The following is a 24,911-nucleotide window of genomic DNA, read 5'->3' on the forward strand; positions in this document are numbered from 1 at the left end:
CCAATATTACACTTTTCAATGTGTATCCAGAATTTTCATACCTAGCATAGGTTTTCATCCTAAAGAAAAAAAATGTTAAACCCATCCCCCCAAAAGAATATTGCTGCAAGCTTATTTATCTCTTGTTTTTCTACAAGTAAAATAATAGCAGAATCTGTCCTCTTGGTGGCAGCAACACATGCTAGCTTGTATCCTAGGCATTTAAAAAAAAATGTATTGACGTTGGTACCCTGCAAATGAAAGTAGCTCTTTTCAGAGCTGAAGGCTCTAACAGCAGGCTTTTGTCAGTGGTAGTGACAAATGACAGTCGTCATTCTCTGAACAAAATGAACCTTTCCAATACCACTACATAAACTTTGGGTATAGATAGGAATGAACATCATTTATTAGCCTCTGGTCTAGGAATAATATTCTTGGGTGACTTTGTCAGCATTCCTTGTTTTCCAGATCTGTCTCAATTACTTGCTAGTAATATGGCCTCCATGTTTAATTTTCTTCTCTAGCCAAGTATGAGAAAAAAAGTGGAAAGGAAGCCTTTATTTTCTCAAGGGTTTTTTCCCCCTAGGAATAAGGGTAAGAAAGGAGTTCACTATATATAACATTTATTATTATTATTATTATTATTATTATTATTATTTAGGCATACATACACACACACAATAGATTGAATCCTCCTTTAGGACAGCAATGGTCAGTTTTTTCATCTTTGTATCCTCAAGGCTTAGCACTGTCCTTTGCATTGGAGGTAATTAAATACTTCAAGAAATATCTCTGGAATTAAAACAAACTAAACTGAATTAAGTTATTCTCAAGATAGCACTTGAGATTCTGTAGGTCACCTCCTCCTTCTGGATTTTCCCTCAACATCACCCCCTCTTGTTGCACCTCCTATCCTTTCCATAGTCTCCTTTACTAAATTCTACACCATTCTCCCAATCTTTAAGTATATTCCTTAGATTGTTCTCAGCCCTCTCTTCTTTGTGGATTACTCTTTTCCTCTCAGAAATCACTAATTACTAATTTGCATGTGACTCCTCAGTTTTTATCTCCCACCTGAAATCTCTACTGAGCTCTCCCAACTTACATTCCATCAGACCACTGAATTCAGTTTTGTCCAAAACTGAGCTTGTTTTTCCCAGATTGGTTTTTCCTTCTGTTTCATATGTCCATCCACCTTTTCCCCCAAGGCAGTTTGGTAAAGTAGTGGACAGTGCTGAGCATAAGCCAAGAAGATCCAAAAAAGTCTGGGCAGGCCATTTAAATTCCCTGTACCTCAGTTTCCTGATCTCTAAAATTAGAATAAAAGTATCAAATTGGTGGAATTGAGGAATAAATGAAATTAATACATGCAAACACCTTAAATGGCTGGAGAAATGTTAGGACCCTCAATCATCATCCCCCCCCCCAATCTCTCATTTCTGTTCCCCCCTTCTTTATTCCCAACAGCCACCTCAACAGAGGTTAACTAGCCACTCATTGCCATATAACTATTGCAATTTCAATCAACGAATAAGCATTTAAGCTTATGATAGCCATCAGCCAAGCCAATCTTCTCAGCTCTCTTCTCTCCATCTTTCCATAATTCTTCTGGAAAGGGTCATGTAACTCCAATGATCCATTCATTTTGATCTTTAGTTTGGAATTCAAGGTTTTCTATGCCCTGGTACCAGCCTACCTTCTTAGTCTTCTCTCTGTCTTCCCTTATACGTTTTCAGCTAAGGTGCCCCTGAAATACTAAGTTTTCCCACCTGGCCCCCTTAGGTATAGAACTATCCTGGTTGGTGGCATATCTAGCCAATTCCAATCCTGACCATGGTCTTGCTCTTTGCTATCTTATTGGCTTACTTTATTGTTCTACTCATTATTCCTACAAGGTCTCAGACCAAAATAACCTCCACTGACTGTCTCACCTAGAAGGGAATGCTAACTTTTTGAAGGGAGGGACTCCTGGTAATCAAAGAAGAAAACTTGTGCAATGGTTGGGGGGAAAAAATGAAAGCTTGCCCTTTCTATATGGGTTTTTGTCAATTAGCACAGTGCCAGATACTTAGAAATCTAATGCTAAGAAATATTTTCTTCATTTATTAATTTACTCACCCATGTCATACTCATCCTTTTGTTTCCTTGCTCAAAAATAAACTTTTCAGAAGCTCTTCCCTGTTTTCCTTGCATCTCAAAGACCGCTCAGGTTCACATCTGCAAAGGTACTCATGCATTACTATATTTGGTGATTATTTGTATATGTGCAATGTCTTTCTTTACTAATTCCAAGAAATTTAGGGATCTTATGTGTTCTATATAGTGGATACCAAATATTTGTTGAATTTAGATGAATATAAGTTCTGTTATGTTAGGTCAGTCATTGCTGATGAGAAGAGCATCCATCTCTCCCTCTCTTCTTCTAATAGTGAATTTATTCTATGTTTCCTTGCTATTCAACCACAGGTGCTAAGCAAAGTGTGGATTGAGCCAGGGTAAGCTCACCCAACACTCTAAGGAATCTGGACTCCAGATCTCCCTCTATCCTCCTGAATTCTTGGACACCTCTGCCTCTTCTATAGGATTAATCTACTATTTAGGTCTCTTTTATTCCTCTAAGCAATGTCCACCAGGGAAAAAAAAAGTCAATTGTTTCATGATCTTTGAATAGTTCTACCTGGTGACAGGCAAAATTTCATTAAAGTATAATGAAATGAGGGTGGATGGCAGTATCTTTCAGTGTCCAATTTAGATTCACCATTTTATGGCCCCCTTTTTTCTTGTTTTTTAGCTTCCAGGCCTAACCTTTATTCTCTGGATCTATGAGCTTGGTTTCAGAATACTCATTTCTGCCTTTCTGCAGTGGGGACAGTGCCTCCAGAATGGGGCCCCGGGATTGGCTGTCAGTGAGTTACTAGCCAGTTTCAGGGAGAAAACCTTCCTGATTGGATTTCAGGTAGCTAGGCTTTTATCCTATCATATATTTAATCTCCAATTCCATGTAGACAAATTATATTAGAGGTGTGTGGGAAAGGATAGTTTGAGCCCAAACTCCTGCTCCCATACAAATGATAGTGAGGGCAGGTTTTTCTCTTCCCATGACTGCCCAAGGCTTGTTACTATGAGAAGCACACCACTTATCAGGTTTCACAAATGGCTGTGGCCACTGGTGCTTAGACTGAGCTTCTGCCTCTGGAAGTTTGCCCAATTCATGGAAAACTTTAGATGGGTTTTTAAACTCTTTCGATACACAAGAATTATTCCTAGCAGGCTAGTGATGCACCAGTCTTTTTTATACTTACAGTGTCAAACAGGGACAGATATCTAAGGCTCAGGAGTTAAAATGCAGAAGAACATGGGTAGAGGCTATTTGTCAAAATAGGAGCCTTTTTTGCAGGGTAGAGGGGTTCTTAAGGACTAAATTTTTTATCTTCCACTTGTCTCTCTTCCTATTTTCAGTCATTAGGATCCCATAGGATACAAATTATTTTTTTATAAATCACCTTCAAGTCAAGGGACTAGGCACCAGTATTACAAAAATAATATACATTCTGTGCCTTCAGGAAGGGCAACATTTTTGTTGCGTGTTGGTCACAGAGATAGTGCATGAAGAATCATTAGCTCATGGATTTAGAGTGGAAGGAAGTTTGAAGGTCAGAGTCTAATAGTGTCAAATTCAAATAGAAATGGGGGTTGCTAAACCATTCCATAAGAATCCCTGTGGGCTGCATATTTGACTTAAAAAAAACATCTATATAATATGTTCTGTTGTATTTTATTTGTAGGTATGTATTTCCCAATTATATTTTAATCTGATCCCTGGTCTGTAGCCAGCATGTGGGCTGCATGTCCAACATCTCTGATTCAGCTCAGTCCCAACATTCTTGCAGCAACAAAGAAAAAGGTGTTGAGAGGGTCAGTGTTTTGCCCCAAACTAGAGTTCTTTTCATGGTACCATGCCACACAGATAAAGTTCAAGATTAGGAAAAAGGTGGGAGAGGAGAGATTCAGGAAGAATGCTTTATGATACATTGAAAAGAGGCAGTTATAAGAAACAAGAAAGAATTCCAAAAATCAGAACTAGAGAAAAGGAGAACATTCTATCTGCATTAATACACAGAAATAGCCATGTCCTAGTGAATGTGCGAGATTGTTAGTACTGTGGTTTGGATAGAAGAACATTGTATATGAGGGCAAGCAATGTGAAAAGTTGTCATAGCACCTGGAGATGAAGGTCTCATGGAGATCATTCTGTTGGATATCTTTCTTTTACTGAGAAAACAGACCCAGAATCAGCAAAAGCTGAATTTCCAACCCCGATTCTCCCATTTCAAGTCTAGGGCTCTTTCCATGCTACCACAGCACTACTTCTCTTATTTATTTGCTCAGCAACATGCAATAATAGCTCCATTTTGTCCATTACCAGCATTAGAACCCTAGGGTAGTCTGGTAGGTTTTTTACCTTCAACATGGCAATGCAAGGATATGTGCTAGTACCTGCATGACCCCTTTTCTAGCAGTGTGACAGGGAGAGTCTGAACCTTGAGGTCCCATTTCATGATTTGTAGGGCAGCAAGGTGGTGCAGTGAATGGAGTATGGCCTTGGAGTCAGGAGAAAGGGAGTTGACACTTGACACTGTGACCTTACACTTATCCCTGATTGCCTCAAATCCAGTTGGTCACCAGACCTAGATGGCTCTATGGGATAAAGTGAAGCTGGTGACTTAGCCCAGCACCCTCTCCCTCCCTCAAATCCAATTCACTTGCTTGTCATGGCATCACTTCCCTGATGTCATGGTCTCCTTTGAGAACAAAGGACAGACATATCATCATCATCATGATTTGTAAAATGAAATTGTACTTATATCTGAAGATTCTATGACTATTCCAAGCTGTAGCCTCTTCCCTTCTCCAACTGCTTTTTATATTCCATGGAGAGATTAACATAATTCTGCTATCTTGCTCAAGACCTTTTGATGGCTCCCTCTTGGCTATAGTATAAAGTCATAGGATCGTGAGATTTAGAACATATTTTTCTGAGGAAGAAAATGAAGGTTAAAGGACTTGAACAAAGTTATTATACAAATAGTTCATGGCAGTCATGAACCTATGACTCCAACAGGGATGGCTATGCTCAAAATCTACAACCCAGTATTTTAGGTCTTCCATAATTTGGCTTCAGTTTACCTTTGTTGTTTCATTTTTTGTTTTTTATCTTGGTTCATATCTGGCCACTGAACTCAGATAACTCTGGAAGACAAACATTAGCATCTTTCTTGTAGTATGAGGTACCTGAATGAGTTTTCTATTGTTTTCTAAATCATCATGAAACCAAAATCTCATCATGCTACAACCTGCACAAAAATCACAAGCATCTCCCAGTTACCTCTAAGGTAAAAATAGAAATTCATACTGGCATTTATAGCCATTAGAAATAAATCTGGGGCGGCTAGGTGGTGCAGTGGATAGAGCATCGACCCTGGAGTCAGGAGTACCTGAGTTCGAATACAGCCTCAAACACTTAATTACCTAGCTGTGTGGCCTTGGGCAAGTCACTTAACCTCACTGTCTTACAAAAAACATAAAAAAAAAAAGAAATCTGACTCCAGCCATAGTCCTCCTTATCTTCAAACCCTCTATGTTAATATACCAATCAAATAACACCTTACTGTTACCTGAATTGGACATTCCATAACTTTTCCTAAAGCCTCTGCGCAGGACTGCTGCCCATGTTTCATGTCTGGCATACCTCTGCTTCCTGTCCTCCTAGACTTAGGTGCCCCTGCCTGGGCAAGAGTCCTTGGGGCTCTCTGTAGCTCTTGGTGTCTCTTCTTGAAATGACGATGTAGATGTTTGGCTGCTTCCATTTTGTATACTCCCCTCTCCAGCAGACCTTAAAGTCCTTGGGACTGATAGGGACAAGACCCAAGTTGCATTAGGATTGAGGAAATAACCTTAACTAATTCAAATAAGAAGCTTTTCTACACTTTACATATGGTAAGATTCATCAGAGATATGGGCAAGATTGTGAACTTGAGAGACTGAAAGGGCCATTTATTTATTTTATTATATAAATATTTTTTGTTTTCCAATTATATACAATAGTAGTTTCTACCTTTTTTTTTTTGGTTTTTGCAAGTTGTGACTTACCCAAGGTCACACAGCTGGGTAATTATTAAGTGTCTGAGGTTGGATTTGAATTCAGGTCCTCCTGACTCCAGGGTCGATGCTCTATTCATTGCACCACTTAGCTGCCCCTTACCTATCTTTTTTTTTAAAGGTTTTGAATTTTACAATTTTCCCCCTCCCCTCCCCCACATAAGGCAATCTGATAATCTTTACATTGTTTCCATGATATGCATTGACCGAAATTGAATGCATTGAGAGAAATCATATCCTTGAGGAAGAAATAAAATATTACAGATATTTTAAAATATCTCTATTTTAAAATAAAATATTAGCTGCCTTATGTAGTACATAAGACAACTTTTTTTTAAAAAAAATTGAAGGTAATAATCTTTGGTCTTTGTTTAAACTCTACAGTTCTTTCTCTGGATAAAGAAGGTATTCTCCAGTATAAATGCCCTAAATTGTCCCTTGGAAGAATTATTTAAAAAAAAAAAAGGAAATTTGAAAGGGTATCTTTTAGGGAAAAGATTAGTTCTGTTTTGGACATTGGCCTGGGAGCTCCTTGGGAGAGCAGAAGCTGTTCTTTCCTTGACCCTATATCCTCAGTGCTTGGCACATAGGATGTGTTTAAGAGATGGTGGATGATTTGACATGTTGAGTTTAAGGCAGCAGGTAAACCAGGTTTAACAAACAGAGTGCCTACAACACTCTCAAATGCTGCTGAGCAGATGAAAATGTAATTGGGAAATATTGCAGCAAATAAATAAAAACAGAACACAGATATTAATATGTGGTGGCCTGCAGGGATCCTCCTGTACAATGAGTTGGACACCTGAGTTTGATCTGAATTGTTCAAAGAGTAGTTGATGATGCAGGCCTAGGGAGCAGAAGCCTTCGAGATTAAAAAAAAAGAGCCCAGGCAGAATAATAGGATACATCCACAATTATCCACGGCAAATGAGACAGAAGTCAATCCTATAGGAGAAACAAGAATAAGAGCAGGAATCAAAGAAGCTACAATGTGTAGAACTCCAGAATGTTCCATGTCAAATATATCAGAGGAAGTCAAGGATGAAATCTGATAAGGATTATTGGATTTGGCTATTGAGAGTCCAGTGATAATTCTGGAGAGGGTAGATTCAGCCAAGTGAGGAGATGGAAAGCTGACTGCAGAAAGCTAGAAAGTGAGTGGAAAGAGAAACAAAAGCATCACATATAGACAGTTTTTTCTTCACTCTGCTTTAACTGAGCCCCAGGGTTGTTATGACTTACTCAAGATGTCTAAATAGCAGGGAATGAATTCCAATCCATGACTGCTAAATTGGCACTTTGTACCACGCTGATTCCAAACTACTTTGGTACTTCCTAAGCCCTCTTGCATTGTGTTTCATATTCAATTTGATATGTTGGTCATTTCCAACCATCTTTGATCTTTCCTTACAAATGGCAATTTCTAGTAAGCAGCAGCTATCACTGTTTGCCCCTGGGTACTTGGCATGGTCAATGAGCATTTGTTGAACGATTGTAAATGGGCCTTGGGATAAGGAAAAAAAGTAATCATACTGGAGCTCACATTCTCCATTTGGACAAGTATAAGTCCATCGAATGTCTATGTGTCCTCTAAGGACCAGGCTAGCTAGGCTCAGAGAGACATATTCTCTCCAGAGAGTTGGCTCTCAAATGGAAGTTTCTGCACCAGAGCAACTCATGAAGTTTACTGGCTAACGCAAGATGATAATAATGTTTCAGGGAGATAGGATCTGTATTTACAAAAATCACAACTCTTGGACAATTGGCATTTAGAACCAGTGTTGGCATGGTTGTTATTGGCTTAATACATCCTTGATATTGGCACTATGGCAAAAAAAAAGAATTTTGAAAGAATAGTAATGTTTTGAGTAATTTATAACAAATTACTTTTTAATTCCTTCAAAAATGGTTGGAGGCAAGTAAATTGTTCAACCCCAAATAGTTGAACAAGAGCTCAACAAGAGTCCCTTGTTCAGCCTTGACAAAGTCTACATGAAAAACCAAACTACAATTGTTACTTCATGCATGCTAGACTTGTTTTTCTCCTAGATTAAATATTTTATGATGCCCCAGATGCTTTTTCCTCTCCTGTGATGAAAGAAAATTAAATTTATATTACATGAAGCATGAGCACATCTGAGATTATACTATATTGCCAAATCCCAATTTTGGAAATGAATCATGCCTCCTTTATCTTCAGTTCCCCTAATTCAAGCATTCTGGTGGAATGCTATGATGCATTATTTATGTGGGTTAAAAAAAAAGGATATCACTGTTCATAAAGAAAGGATAGGTGTAGATAGCAAAGTTTGTCCCAGGCATATCACTACTGTTCATGCATCACAAGGAATATAGATCTATTTTCAAAATACTATCTATTGGTCCACATGACGATTAATATGTAATAGAGGACTCACTTTAAAGTCCAGATGATCTGGATAAACCACTATCAGCATTCATATACCTCTTTCTACAATTATAAACTATGCACCTAGTGCAGTTTTCCATTAGAAGGAATTTCCTTAGTGAAAATTCCCCAAACTGATAATCATAGGTTTGGATCCCCCACTCCATCACTCCCCAAAACCCCTATTTAAGTATCTATCCTTTCCTAGATTATCAACTAAAGTTATTCTTTGCCTTTTTTTTTAAAGGCACTAGAAATATCTTGCAATTCATAAGTCATTTGCCTCTCTGGAAAACATTTTAAAACAATACTTTTATGGAAGGGAATCAATAATCTGTTTTTAGAAAAATCTTTTGATTCAGTAGAGCAAAATGTATATCCAACAAGATGGCTCCCATGAATGTTAAAAACCATGCCATAATTCATCATGTAACAGAAAACTTTGTTTAACTTACTAATCCTCTGATTATCCAAATCAGGTGGGAAATAAATAGGGAGGAGTTATGCTTGTTAGTTGTTAACCACCAACATGGAAGATGTGCAGATGAAAGAGGTATTCCCTCTAGATGGTAAGAATACCCATGAGCAGATGGCATCAAGTCATGAAAAAGAACCACCATCCAAATGAGATCTCTCAGTACTAGCCATTTAGGCAAAACCAAGTAGATGACAAATGATCATGGTGTGGATTATGTTAGGGAATCCCATGTGTTTTTCTTAAGACATGGAGAAAAAACTGGGACTAAACCTGAAAAAACAGAGCAATAACTGAATTGGCTTTGAGAAGTTAATTCTCCAGGTGACAAACTGTGGAATACCAAAAAAAAAAAAGTATCCAAAGTATATTATATGCAGAGAGAAGAATATTATATGCAGGAGAAGCACATAAGGGAAAGCATCTGGAAGATCTATGACTAGAAAAAAGAATGGATCAGTTAAGTACTGAAAACTATATTTAACTAGAAGAATGCTTTTCTCTGTTAGCATTTCCAGGAAGACATGAGTCATCAAGTAAAGTGTGACCTGTGCCTTTTCAAAGACATCAAAAATATAGACACTAAAAAAAGGTATTTGTCTTAAAATAAGACTGTTCAATTGTTGACTCTACCTCTCTACCAGCTCTCCCATCTTTCCCCATTTTAAGATCACAAATAGAGAATTGAAAGGGACCTTAGAAGTCAGCTAGGCCCATGGAAGTACATGTAAGTTCACAGAAGTGAATAAGCATTAGAAATCACATTTGAACCCAGATCTTGTGACTCCAGGACAAGATAGTTTATCCTACCTTTCTAATTTTATATTCCCTCTACTTGATACCTCTACCATACTGAATTCCCTTTCTCTCCTGTGATCTCCTGCCCCAGTGCCTAGTCCTCACCCTTTTTTCACTCTTCAAGTTCAGGTCAAAGGCAACTCTCACAGACCAGGAGCAAGGTTATACATAGGACAGATAATATGGTGTGGTTAAAAAAAATTAATAGATGCACTTTACACAGATTACCTCATTTGATCCCCACAACATCTCTGAGAGGTAGGTACTATTATCCCTATTTTACAATTCTGGAAACTGAGGAAAACAGAGGTTAAATGATTTGCCTAGCATGGTACAGCTAGGAAATATCTAAGGCCAAATTTTTATTCAAGTCTTCCTCCTGATGTACCACTTACATTCCTTCACCTAAGTTACTATTTGTGTGACTAAAAGGCAAGACATTTTACACATTATGGGCTTCCATTTTGTTATTTGTAAAAGGAGAAGGTGAACTACATGACCATTAAAGTCTTTCCCATCCCTGCACCTATGATAACTCACAGTTAGGTTTTAGTAGACATGGGAGGGAATTCCCATGTCACTAGCTATGGTCACACAATTTACTAAGTAACAAAGCTGGAATTGGATTCAGATCTGATTTCTCAATCCTATGTTTTTCCAACCACATAGAGCTGCCTTATGTTAGTTTCTCGTGTAGAAGAAAAAACACTGGTTTTTGTAGCCAAAAGATCCAGGTTCAAATTCTGCCTCAGTCACCTCTGTGATAGTGGGCAAATCATTTGGCTTTTCTTTTCTTTATTTTTACAAGGCAATGGGGTTAAGTGGCTTGCCCAAGGCCACACAGCTAGGTCATTATTAAGTGTCTAAGGCTGGATTTGAACTGAGGTACGCCTGACTCCAGGGCTGGTGCTCTATCCACTGTGCCACCTAGCTGCCCCTCATTTGGCTTTTCTGAGATCAAGTTTGCTCATCTGTAAATTATGGGAGTTAGACAATTTTAGGATATCTTCCAGCTCTAAACCTATGAACACTTCCGCCTAGTTAAAGTGTGGCTTCCTGAGGTTGAGGTGGCCAGAGGAAAAATCCCCCAACATACCAGAATGAAGAAGGTATTTTTCTTTTATTTTTGGCCCCTCCCAAATCCAAGGATCATGTACTGTGCACTGAAAGAATGGCCTGAAAAAAAATGAAATCCTATTTCAAAATCATATTCTCATTTTAAGAATATAAGCAATTCTTAACTGTACCTCAGTTTTCTTTTAAAATCACAATTAAAAGTAATTCCCTTAAAATATTTCAAAATTAGTATAATAGGTAGAAAGTCAATGTTAACCTAAGTTGCAGCAAATAATATTTAATATTAACATTTAATGTTTACTTTAAGATTTGCAAAACACTGTGTCCTCACAATCAAAGGGAGGAGGTGATATCCTTCCCTAGTTGCAAGAAATTGAGGCTCGGAGTGTTCTAATGACTTGCCTAGAGTCACATAGCTAAAAAGTGTCTGAGCCATGATTTGAACTCATCATCCTGACTTACATTCCAGAACTCCACCTAGATATCCCTGAAATAAGAAGAGGTTAGTAAGCACTGGGCCAGTAGTTGTCATCTCTTTGGGCTTCAGTTCCTTCATCTGTAAAAATGACTTTTTAAAGCTAAAGGTTCTCAAAGAATTCCTTTTCAGTTTTAACATTATGTGACTCTTTGCTTTTGGTGAGAGTATCACAGGGGGAAAAAATCAAGGTTAAAGTATATATCTATAAGGAGCCCTTATTCAATGAAAATTATTGATTGTTCATTTAAAAAAAAGTCATTTGAAACAAAGCTCCTGTTAGTGTGGGGGAAGGGGTGACTTAAATACTTCCCAGGTTCTATAGAGGCCAGAGAACATTCTGTCCATTAAGAAAAAATTTAATGAATCCATTAGTTGAGCTGACTGCCAAAGCAGATCAAAATTAAAAGAAAGTTGGAGTGATACTATAAAATAATTCACCACAAATAGAAGCTTTCACATTTTAAATGATTTTCAAAAATGCAAACAGGCACAGCTCACTCCTAGGCTGCAACTGTGCAATCCCCCCCGGACCAATTCTGCCTTTATCTAATGAAAGCTTCTGCATTGGATGGGAACACTTGGTAGGTTAATAGTGTCTCAATATCAACAACATAAGGCTATAGCCACTATCCTTTCAGTTACTCTTTCCCTTGGACCACTACAACAATAGCCAAATTAAACTTAAGCATTCTAGTTTTCTTCTCTCCACCATGACTAAGAAGCTGCAATGTGGCTCCCTTTTGCCTAAAGGATTGAATATAAATTTAGCATTTCAAACCATTCACAATCTTATTCCAGGCTCCTTTATTTAAAATAAGTTATATTGATGTTTTATATTTTTCTTAAAAGAGGTTATATTGATGTTTTTTATTTTTCTGTCACAGTTATATCTGGATATATTTTTCAACCCATCCCTGAAATAAAGTCTCCTTTTTTAGGAGAGAGGAAATATATAGTCTACTTCACAATATTAGCAAAAAAATACAATAATTTTTATATCTAAAATTTAAATAGAGAATAGTTTAGGCTGAAAAAGTAAGGGGAAAAAGTATCCCTTTTTCTATTTACTATAATATTAAGTATAGGGCAATTAACACAACTTTAAAGAATTTAGACATCAAGACTATCTTTAGTCTCACACTGACGAAGAAAGTATACTTAGTATAATATAAAATAGGAGAAATGGGATAAAAGTTAACACTTTTAGGGAATGGAGTCAAAAAACATTTATTGAATACCAACTATGTGCATAGTGGATCAATAAGAAAAAGGTTTCTATAATCAAATATTCTTGTTAATTGGTAATTAGCATTCAGGTCATTCAAATGCAAAGAATTAAAGTAAAATGAAATCCACTTGAAGGTTTACTGGATACAACGAAATCTTTCTCTAATGATTCATTCAAGGTCACCATTTGGCATACTGGTTATCATGGTATTGTAAATATGTAGATGTGTCATTTAACAGAGGTTCAATTGAAATAATGCCAGATAAATCAGCTTTTACTGCACAAGCAAATATTCTTCCAGGTCAACTCCTGAAAATTAAACTCATCAGTATTTTGAAATGCCCTTTCTGCTGACATTGGGGATGGTTTTTAGGATAGTAAAATCTATGAGTTACTCAAGTTATAAACAGATGAGAGGAAAAATACTGTCTGCAATATAGCAACACAGGTTCTTTTAAGAGTACTATACATTTGAACTGCAGTATAAATAAGCTTTAGATCAAAATGCAGAAGCAAATACTATAAAGTATATGCAATGCCAAAGAGAAAAATATTAATAAAACATCAAGAACTGTGAAGTTTTGGTTTTTTATGAAAGCATCCCCCCTAGCCTAAGAACTCTGAGCATTTTACTAGCTTTTAAGAAAAACTTATTACCCTAAAGTAACTTATTTCTTAAAGTATAGCTGTTGATGTAACTAAAAACAAGGCAATTAAAATGTATGTAGTTAGAAAATGAGGAATGATTAGACTTAAAATCCCAAGTATCAGCTTCCTACTCCTAACTGCTCAGGTCAGATTAATTGCAATTCCATCAATTTTAAGTGTTATGCTAGTCAAAGAAATTTCTATCTATTAATTTGGAACAAATGCCTTTAGCTCAATTTTCTTGATTAAGAAAGCTGAGTAAATATGCAAACACATTCAACATTCCATCAAAACCAGATTATTAGACCTAAAAAGTAGCATACCTAGATGAAGATGTAAAGATAATACAAACTTTCTGTTTTTGGTATGAATGTAATTGTAATTAAATGTGGAATTATATCTGATGAGATAATTACATTTTACATGATTTGATAGTACTTATGACCCTAAGCAATCATGAGAAGAAAAGCAACACACATAAACTATACAAGTATGTATATTTAGAAAATCTTTCTATTGTCAGTTTATGATTTAATTTTGATTGTTTTGGTCCAAATTAATGTGGATCAATTTGTTATCCCTGACACAGATGCTCTAATCATCTTTCTAGGAATTTACTGAGACTTTTCCAACTATATCTTTTTAGAACTATTGACACCTACCTTTTCTAGAATTGCATGGCTCACATCTATTCAATACAATATGAGAAAGTCAAAAATACCATGTCACCATAGTCTGCCACTTAATTATTCTAACAGTGGCACCAAAGGATGGTGAGTTATTACTGCCACCTTGCAGTTACAGGGTGTTTTTAACTTGCAAAATACTTTTTGCTTCATAACACAATTGGGATTAGTCAGTTCTATCTAAATGACTAAGGAGCTAAAGGGAAAAAATGTTTGAGGTCCAAGCAGGCAAAAACAATTAGCAAATCCATTCATCTGGATCTTGTTTACAAAAGTATTTAGGCAGAAGGAGAATGCTAAGCAGTGCAGTGCAAGAGACTTGCCTAAGACTTGCCTAGGAAACTAAGTTCCATCTCTAGCTTTGTGGCTAATCAGCTCTGAAACATGGCTTTTCAGTTCACCAGTGTCCTCAATTCCTATAACAACCTCAGTCACCAACAGAGGTGCTCCTACTTCATTCCTCATTTTTTTTTGAATGCTAAGATCCTGTCACCCTACTTCGGCAACCAACTAATTTCTCTTGGATCTGCTCTTTACCTTCATTATGACTCTCCAGTCCCTGTATTCCTTCTTGTTCTCTCATGTCATTCCTCTATGCTAGCCTTATTTCCTTTTATTCATAGTCACAATGGTAAATTTTTTTTTCAACAATGTACAGTACTTCATCTTTGACTGCCCCCACACCCTCCCTCAGTTCTTCAGTCCCAAGTAACCACTTTAGGCTTTTCCCATCTGAATCCCAAGCCAGAGTTCTACTAGAACTCCCAAAAGCATGTTCTGCATCTACCATAAATTCATCATTTGGGTTGTGTCCACTACATAGCAATCTTTCAATTAATTAATTTCTGAATGATTGCCTATGAAATAGTCACACAGTGACTAAAGTTCTCTGTTCAAGAACTCAATGCTATACCCACTCCTCTTTTAATTTATCTAAGATAAACTACTTGTTTAGTGGTCTATCTATCAATCAAAATTCCAAAAAATTATTTTAATGATTTGGAAAAAGTTACAAGTAAATTCATATGGAGAAATAAAAAGTCGAGAATCTCCAGGAATTTATTTTACTGAAGATAATCACTTTTCTCCTTACCTCAAAATGTCATTAACTCTGATCTGAAAAGAGACAAAGTGATTTTTGACAATTTTAAATCAACCACCTAAATTTACTAAATTCTTGCTTTTCCCTAAGCAAAGCTGGAACAAAAAGTCCCCACCTGGAAGGAGCTTACATTCTAATTCTTGTCGGAGAGCAAGCATGAAAATATAAACACAGGGGCAGCTAGATGGTGCAGCAGATAGAGCACTGGCCCTGGAGTCAGGAGTACCTGAGTTTAAATCCAGCCTCAGACACTTAATAATTAATTAATTACCTAGCTGTGTGGCCTTGGGCAAGCCACTTAACTCCATTGCCTTGCAAAAACTAAATATATAGATATAGATATAGATATATATAATACACACACACATACAAAATCTGAAGGTATATTTTTTAGTTCTCATCCCTATTTACTTATCCACTGCATCTGGCACTGATGATCACCTTATCTTACTTCTCCCTCCCGAGTTTTCAATTCTTCTAATTCTCCCCTCCAATCCCCTCTCAGCTTCTTTTGCTGGTTCAGTGTACCCTTAAAGCTCTGCTCTTCTCTCTCTCTCTACATTCTCTTAACGACCTCTCTGGATTCGGAGATGTCAAAGACTCACAGAACTCAGTAGAGCCCCAGTCTCTCTTCCACGTGTTACCCACTGGACATTTTAAACTACAGGTCCACAACAGAACTCATCTTTCGTCAGCTCATTCCCCTTTCCTGATCTCAGCCCAAGTCACCACCACTCTTCCATGTGGTTTGTAACCATGGCATTACTCCCAACTCTTCACTATCCCCTCACATGTACACCCTTCTCTGTAGCCACAGAGCTGCCACCTTAGTTTAGGCCCTCATTAACCTGTCACCTAGTAATCACCTGCATAGATCACGCAGAAGATGCTATCAGTCTCTGCCCCATTATCAATGGTCTTAGACTGTTTCTAATTGTTACCCAGTGTGTTCTGTTCCCACCATTGATACCATGGAAAATTAAATAAGACAGCTTGTTTTGACATTTGACCTGAAAACTCCAGGTTGATTCCATTTCTCTTTTATATCAAAAAATGGATTTCCTGAATTTTCTTTACTATCAGAACATCATTCTTCCTTTCCATTAATATTAGATGAATATTAAAACAAATATTGTATGTGGCTTATGTCTGTATGTTTGTACAGTCAGACCTTGATTAATTTTGTCCATTTTTATACTAAGTTTCAGTTTTCTTGGGCTTATGTCTTTAGTGACAAATATATTTACTGAAAAGCACTTATAAGACAAGGGTTTACTCAGTTGAATCATATTTACAGTAAATTTCATTTCTCTGGCCCTTTGTTCCCAAAGTTCTTAGCTTCCAACAGTCCCTTCAAGGTAAGCAGTTCAACAAACTGAAACTCAAAAATCATTAATGTATGAGGTCCAATTTCATCACATTCTTAAGTTCTCATCTTTGGCTTGGGTTCTTGTTCCACATTATCAAACATGTTCACAACAGAACCCTTTAACCCCCCTCACCCCTTCCCCTAACTTTCCTCTATGTCTGTGGAAGACACTTATGTCATTTCAGTCACCCAGGTTTTCAACTTGTACCTACTTTCACTCTGCTTACAAATTCAAACTCAAAAAATAATTTTCTTATTCCCTTACATCTATATTTGTTATCACCTCCTAATTGGTCTCATTTTCAGTCTTTCCTCTCTCAAATCCATCCTCTACAAGGTAATACATTGATGTAATTTTCCTTCAAATATTTTAATCAAATTGTCCTCCCTCATGTCATATTCCATTTCTTACTACTTTCCATGGAATGGACTATTTTCACTGCTTTCCCACTTTATTATGTCCACCTCTTCAAATCCCTAGTTTCCTTCAAGGTTGAGTTTAGGTATGATCTCCTACACAAAAGTTCTTCTGCACCATCTTCTTCCCCATCCTGTTGTTAGCACTTATCCTTCCAAAAATTGTTTTGCATTTACTTATCTGGGTACAGGCTTTTTGTCTTTTGGTCTGGGATAAAACTTTTGCCAATATCACTGGCAAGAATTTCCAACATAAGGAAGGACAAGAACAATCAAAGTTTCATTTGGCAGTGTCATTTGAAGCACAAACCGGTATTTTAGAACAGAAGATACTCTATCATGCTCATTTTAGAGATATATATAATGTCTTCTTACATCATGGCATCATTTATCAGGTAGGAAAGATGACTTGTGTTACAGAGACTGATTTTTTTTTCCCTCCTATTTGAAAGGTGTCCTTGAATGGCCATTCTGGACAAAACTGGTTGTGGTGGCCATTGGCTTCACGGGAGGCCTCGTCTTCATGTATGTTCAGTGCAAAGTATATGTGCAGCTGTGGCGGAGGTTGAAGGCCTACAATCGTGTGATCTTTGTGCAGAACTGCCCCGACACTGCCAAAAAGCTGGAGAAGAACCTCCCCTGTCATGTGAACACAGACATCAAGGATGCCGTGGTAGTGCCCGTGTCACAAACGGGTACAAATGTACTGCTGACCACAGAGGGCGGAACCCCAGAAGTTATACCAGTCTGATGGGACCAGCTGCCCTTGTTTCACCAGAATCCGAAATGTTTCCCAGCCCTCAGTGACTAGAGAGCAGAAATGATCTTGCATTGTTCCCCCATCCCAACCTACCTGCTCCTTATCTACCAACAAAACAAAAAGAAAGATGTGCTGGATGAAACTGTCCAAGTACAATAACTAGGATCCTCCAAAGCTGGGCCTTGTATGTGGACTTGTATGTATTAAGTCTGTTAAGAGAATCCTTTCTGAAAGACAATGCAAACTCTTGTGGCAAGGTATGCTTTTTAATGTCAAGAAACTAACTGGAAAACAACACAGTATCAAGAGAAAAGTGGGGGAAAGATGAAGACTTGATTTTCGATGTGTATTATACTTCCAGGGTCTTTTCTGACAAAGATTTCATCTTCAGTACAGACGGGGAATAGCAAACACATCTGGCTTAAAATCTTTAAAAGTTGCTTGCATTAGTCTTAAATCAAATCAGGAACAGACTTTAAACAGGATGGGCTGCGTGATTTCTAAGGTCCCTTCCATTAGTAAAATTCTATAATTCTATAAAGGATGCATATTTTTCTGAGACTTCACACTTTGACAGTAAATAGATTTTTACAGCTACCCTGGAGCCTGATTGTTTTGACAGCTGCATGAGTTAGAAATAGATGCAATACACATTCAATTGTGTACAATGAAATGTTTTTGAGAAATGATATTCGACAAATATTTATGAAGAACAGAGTTTCAAAATATTTTTTGTTTTATCTTTCATGCAAATGCCAACCAAAACTCCAAGCCAACTACTTGGTCCTCTATCTTCTCTGCTGCCATCAAAACAGAGATGACCATGTCTTAGATTTCAATACAGTGTCTAAATATTTTTTAGAACTGCTTATTATATCAAAAGCATAGGATTCTTACAAAGCATTAAGTTTCGTTCAATCCAAGAACCCTGTTTGAATGGTTAAAGAAAGTCCTATCCCTCAACAGGTTAAAAATCAAATGCAAGCTGCAGTATTATATAAAGTGGCAGAAGTGGCAGAAATAACCAACTTCTTTGAAGTATCTAGGAGTGGAAAATCCAATTTAAAGTTGCTTTTAGGTCTACAACTAAAAGCCTAATATCATGAGGTTTTATATAGCCTATGACATAGTGTCCAAATAATAAGTTGTTAGGGCAATGATGACAGAGCATCTAGACCCTTTTAAAAGATGAGTGTCTCTGTTCTGCTCTGTTGGTTTTGATGAATCCCATTCTGAGAAAATGGAGCTCTACAGGCTTGGCAGCTCAGTTGTTATAATGTTCTTTGCATATTCATGTAAAACTAAAGTGTGAATGAAATTGCAGTGAGCTAGATCATAGATATAATGTGTGCTCAAAGAAAGATGTCCTACTTGAAAAAAAAAACAAAAAAAATGTGATTTGCTTTTTGTTAATTGTCATATTTATTATTGTGGCAAGACAGCCATGGTGGCCATAAGAACCAGTGCATGGTTTGCACAAGTCTGGTTATCACGCTGATGCAATTTGTAATTACTCGAGTCTTCTGTGCTCTTGTGGTTCATGGATTTTGTCATAGGAAGAGGAAAAACAAAACCCCTTCCAGGGAGGAGATGGACTATGCTAACTGGTAATAACTGTCTCCAGAGTCCAAACAATCTCAATTCCTAGAAATACTAAGTATAATGAACAATTTGTCAGTTTAAAAAAAAAAAATGTACTCATGTATATACACACAGCAGCAAAATATAATGGTTTCCCAATTGCCATAGGACCAACCAAGTTTGTATAAATCATTGATCTGCAAAGTAGTGTGGTGGGTACGAGATGAAGAAGCAAGCAGATAAAATAGTATGGGTGGAAATGAAATGCACCAACTATGCACAGACACAGGCATGATCAGTTGTATTTATAAACCTGGGCCCTTAAAGAACTAAAATCTTGTAATTAAGTTACTTTAAAATTCTGATTCAAACCTTTAAGGTGAATCTAGTCCACTTTTATTTCAAATAGAATAGTAATTATAAAAGCCATTTCCAGAGAAATATTTCACCTGAAAAACATTTTGAATATCACTGTTTTCACCTATAGGGCACAAATTATTTCTATAATAACCACTCCAAACAAATTTAAAATAATCTCTTTGCAAACCTAGCCAACACAAACATGCACAATCCATACCATGGTGGTGAAATGAGGTCTCATTATTTCAGGGCTTGATACTGAGAAAATTATTCCGGGGGGGAGGAGGGGTTGAGTATGGTCTTAATACAAAAAGAAGGCAAGTTGTTAACAAATTTGATGGGATTTTAAGGTTATTGTACCAAGAAAACAGCAAAAGGTGGTAACCCAATATTTTGCAATGTAGTTCTTCTTTATGCTGCACTTTCATTAACCACCCCCAAAGCATTTTTGATTCAGATTCTTTGTGCAATTGTCATGCAATGTCTAGTGTTAAAGGTTTATTCTTTTGTATGGTATTGATGTATTAGCCCTTCCAAGGAAGAGTTCCACTCCTTTCTGCATTCAGTAGTTGTTTTTGAACTCATGAAGTGCTGCTCTAGAGATTGAAAATAATATTGCCCCTCCCCCCCAAAAAAAGCCTGTCCCTAGCAAAGAGCATTAAAAAATTTTCATTTATTTGTATGAAGATAGAGTAAAATGGAACTAAATGAATTCTGAACTCTCATTCAAAATGCTGATTCTTTTTAGTAAGGAAATAATCATTTTGGGTCTCATTAACAGTGTAAGCCCACAGAGTTTTACCACTAAAGTATTAGGCACATCATGCAAAAATTGAATGGAAAGTCATTATTTCCCTTTTATAAAATTGTAGATGATCATGAGTTTAGTAACAAGAATGAGCCTCCAAAAAACTGGAGCCATCCAATGTAACAGAAAAATCCAAGGGAGTGGGGAGGGGAAGAGAAAGATAGAGTGGAAGAGGGAAAATGGGGAAAAAAGAAGTTGGTGAAGACTGCTAAAGAAATTTTCTAAATAAATTATCTTTAAGAAATCTCCAGGACTAACTCAGTCTAAACTGCACTTTAATACTATATAGTTATAACTCCAGACAGATAAAACAGCATTTATTATATAGCCACCTTCTTCAAAGACTCTTGATTTCTTTGTTTTGTTTTTGCAAAAGGTGGCTTAAGTACCTATAACTGTCTATATTTTGTTTGGTTGGGGAAATGAGCTCACTGTAGTGAGGACAATATTAGGGTAAGTAAAACTGACTTTAAAGTATGGATTATTTCAGTTGTCTGGATTGACAAGAATTTTATTTTTTCTTGATTCTGTAATTAAAATAAAGACTTTGGGGGGAGACCTTTTTATTTTCCAATTATGATACTTCAGGGTTTACAGTTGAACCAAGAAAGGTGAAAGCAGTTTTATTCTTTCTTTAAATCGGTGCTATTTCACATACCCACAAAGTTGAAGAAAGCCCATTCTGAAAGTGAACACTGCACTTACACAAATAAAAGAATATTCTTGTTGTATGCAATTCTTGAAATTGGGCATTTGTGTTATTTTGATTTTACCCAATTACCTTGCATAAACAATTAGATGTTTTGTGAACTAACGTGTACTAAGTAAGAAAATGAAGGAAAAGAAAATATCTGTGGAAGAAAAAGTTTGTATATTAAAAAAGTGATCTGAATCTCTGAAGTTTTCTTTATTTTTTCCCCTGATTTAATTCAAATTGTCTGTTTACATTTCTACAGGTTCTTACTTGAAACACTGGTTTCCAGACAGAGAGAGGGAGAGAGGAGTGAAAGTAGAGGAAAAAACACTATCAATCAGTATATAAAAGGAAGGGAAGGGGGAATTTGCGGAGAGCCCAGTCACAGCCTAAAACATATAAAATCAAATATACAATTTTAATGATTTTATAGTATTTACCTACTACAAACCACTCTTAGATTTCAATTTGAGAGTTTACTCAAAATTTTGTGCATTTGGGGAAGGCAGGCCTGACTTATCCACAAAATTATAAGGGTACATAAAATAAGAATGCTGTTGAGATCACACAAGTAAAGAAGATTTGGGGCTATTTTTTAAAAGCTTAAAAAAATTAAATCATCAGGACTAAGGAAGAATATTTTTCTCACAAAAAAGTAGATTTAAGTTTAGAGCCTAGAGACAAAGAGCATGAAAAAATAGACATTTTCCAGCTAGATTTATATATAATAGCTCTATAATGGCCTGAGAATTTAAGAATATTTTGGATGTTTACCCAAGCTTTCTAACTCAGTAAACTCCAAAGTTTCCTGTTAGCTTCAAGCTTCAAGTCAAACATTCACTTTGGCAGCTCAGTGGGACTTGAGACCAGTCATACCAGTTGTTCAAGTGAGAGCTAATGAGGACCTGTATTAGAATCCTATCTGAGTCAAGAGGAGGGATGTTTTGGAGAGAAAGAAGTCCTGGTGTTAAACTGGGGTCCTGGTGCCAGAATCTGGCAGCTGTTAAGACTGGTGGCATATTTCTGCATTTCCCTGCGGTTACATGAAGTATGGAGGTCTGGCAACTCCTGAACTTGGTCATTCATTCATCAATGGTATTTATTTATAAAATGGCTGGGACTAGTGGGGTAGAACAGAACCATTTTTAACCATGGGAGAACAATGAAACTATATTTTCTCATGCAGAAAATAAAATCAGTCATGACCTTATCTAGGATGCCTTTTATTTGGGAGAGAACTAGGCTTAGGAAATAATTCACATTCACTTCTAAATTTCCTTACTTAACCAAGTTATCCATTTGACAGTTCTCTGAACCCTTGAAGCAACTAGGTCCCCAAAAAATAAGAGCAGAAGGTTAAGATTTAGAGCAGGAAAGGGCTATAGAGGTAGAGTTGGTCCAACTTCCTTATTTTACAGTTGGAAAAATTGTGACCCTTGTAGTTGAGTTGGGAGTTGCAGGCACCCTTGTAGGGAGTTGGGAAATTGAGTAGAGTAAGAAGCAAAAATAGCTCTTAGGATCTCCACTGCACTTGACAACTGTTAATAGCTGAAGTTACACATGGTTATAATGGATGGAATAACCTTCCTGAACCTCATACAACTAAGACTTATCTACTAAATTGTAGACCACTGTAATCTCTGTTGGCAAAAATCATTTACAAGACTAATTTTGAAAATAAAAAATTTCCATAGACATAGTATGAAATATTTACATAATTATAAAACCATTTCCTTAACCAAAGGTTAATGAAATAAATAAGAATGAACATTTGAACACCAAAGGGAAAAAAGGACCTAACACTGCCAATATAAAAATAAGTTTTATTTTTAACATTTATAAGGGATGTATAGAAACATTGACAAATTGTTTTAAGTTAACAAAAAAAAAATCTTTCCTTGAACAATTCACTTTAAGTTACAAATGTATGTTAAAGGTATATTACAAGTAATAATACTAAATAATCTCATCCTTCTAGCAAATGTTTTTATTTCTCTTAATTCTGAATGAAGGGATACTGTCAATTTATCCCATCCCTTGAAAAGAATGATAAGGTAAACCAAATTCATTTATGCCCCACTTAAAAGACAGCAAGAAGGGGAACTAACATCATAAGATACTAGTGGTTCTTATTGTCCATTCTCTTTGGTTGTGATAATAACAATTAAAATGCCAGTGATGAATGTTTTCTTTATACAGAATATATTTCTTTCTATTATTAATAAAAGGAACAGTATAATAATGAAAGAAATGGGTTTATCATATCTATAGGAGAATCTTGTTCTGGACTTCTAAGGTATATATAAACATGTTAAGGAAATAATTTTTGTACACCTAACCAAAAAATGCAATAAAAAGCATTTTTAGGATTTAAAAAAAAAAGAGTATTTTTAGGAACTAGCATGGTAAAAAGAAATGAGTTTCACTGTGCTAAGCTAAAAAGCAGAATCAGAAATAATGGGGTTCCATAGAAATTGAGGCTCCATATAAGAGAGGTTTCCTAAAAATTAAAGCTAAGGACCAAGCTGATTCTCAAAACAATTGGCTCACCTTCAATGAATATATCTGGCAACAAATTGGTTGACCATTTGGAGAGATTCTTGAATAGTAAGGGTATGAGCTAGAAGATTCTAGAAGTTGTTTCCAGATCTGATATTCTATAAGATAAAAGGGGGCTCAATTAATAGGCCAATTCTCTCTTCCTCATCCTGATAGATTCAAGTAAAAGGATCACTAGCATGCACTTCTTATCTTGACAGCTTAAATGAAAATATTGAGCATTCTGCTTCAAATATAACTTAGTGACATATTCTTTTTTTTTTGGCAAGGCAATGGGATTAAGTGACTAGCCCAAGGTCACACAGCTAATTAAATATTAAGTGTCTGAGACCAGATTTGAACTCAGGTCATCCTGACTTCAGGGCCGGTGCTCTATCCACTCCACCACCTAGCTGCCCCTTAACATGTTCTTTTAAAACTGCACAGTAAATATTACTTTACAGGCCAGAACAGGAGATTATATAAATCTGTATGAGTACAATATTTACCAGTAATACCTGAGAGTACCATAATGTTATTTCTTCTTCAGTCAAATCAATTAGAACTAGGCCACCTCAGGCATATCCTCATCGGAGTCATCTGATCCATCTTGTATATCTATTTTCCCCAAGTCTACCTCTGTAGGCACAACATCTTTCTTCTTATCCTTGTTAGAAATTCCATCATTAGCACAAAACTTTCTCATCTTAATATTTGGCAGTTTCTTCAAATCACCATCCCATTCCCTAGATGAAAGAGAGCAAAGAGAAAGCAGAGAATAATCAATATTTGCAAGTATGAAGATACCACAAAGGAAAATACAAGTTTATCACTTTTTAATGCACTGAAGAATAACAATTTCCCAAAGAGCATTTTCTCTCCTCCTGAATATTCCCCTTAAGACAGGTTAGAAACAGTTAACAACACTAACACTTATCAACAGCAACAGGGTAGAAAAGCATCAAGGAAGGGGCACAGCTGGGTCTTGTCATCTTCTCCATTCTGTCACATTTAGAGCACAACCCCTCCAAGGGCTGTGTGTCAGCCTATGCAAGAGAGGCTGAAATCAGTGATTCTAAATGAAAGAAGGCATTCTGAGCCCCCCTTCTATATAAACTCTAAGCATAATGCTACATTCATTTACAGAAGCCAGTACTCCAATCTCTGTCTGCCCTATCACCGAGGGTTTAAGAAAATACTTCTCTACTTCAAACACCAAGAATGACTTGATAGAGAAATGGGAAGACTCATGTAGCACACCCCAGTCAACCTCACCAAATGGAAATTCTGAACTTGCCAGATCTGCTGAACTGTCATTTATCAGAAAACAGTCTTCAAAGGAAATGG

The 24,911-nt window shown here is 36.6% G+C and overlaps 2 protein-coding genes across 8 annotated transcripts in view; one reads left to right on the forward strand and one right to left on the reverse strand.

Annotated features, from left to right (window-relative positions):
• MARCHF1 (membrane associated ring-CH-type finger 1) overlaps positions 1-22,598 on the forward strand; it is a 663,738-nt gene extending 641,140 nt beyond the window's left edge. For all 6 annotated transcript variants that reach the window (XM_074229019.1, XM_074229017.1, XM_074229018.1 and 3 more), the window contains one exon: positions 17,276-22,598. In XM_074229019.1, coding sequence (XP_074085120.1) covers positions 17,276-17,574 — 299 coding nt within the window. In that variant the 3' untranslated portion in view covers positions 17,575-22,598. The remainder of the gene's footprint in view (positions 1-17,275) is intronic.
• Positions 22,599-22,835: 237 nt separating this feature from the next.
• The window catches only part of TMA16 (translation machinery associated 16 homolog), a 63,544-nt gene continuing 61,468 nt past the window's right edge, over positions 22,836-24,911 (reverse strand). For both annotated transcript variants that reach the window (XM_074229022.1, XM_074229023.1), the window contains exon 7: positions 22,836-24,310. In XM_074229022.1, the coding sequence (XP_074085123.1) occupies positions 24,130-24,310 (181 nt within the window). In that variant the 3' untranslated portion in view covers positions 22,836-24,129. The remainder of the gene's footprint in view (positions 24,311-24,911) is intronic.

The sequence above is a fragment of the Macrotis lagotis genome, chromosome 3 (assembly GCF_037893015.1).
Source record: "Macrotis lagotis isolate mMagLag1 chromosome 3, bilby.v1.9.chrom.fasta, whole genome shotgun sequence".
In the NCBI taxonomy this organism is placed as follows: domain Eukaryota; kingdom Metazoa; phylum Chordata; class Mammalia; order Peramelemorphia; family Peramelidae; genus Macrotis; species Macrotis lagotis.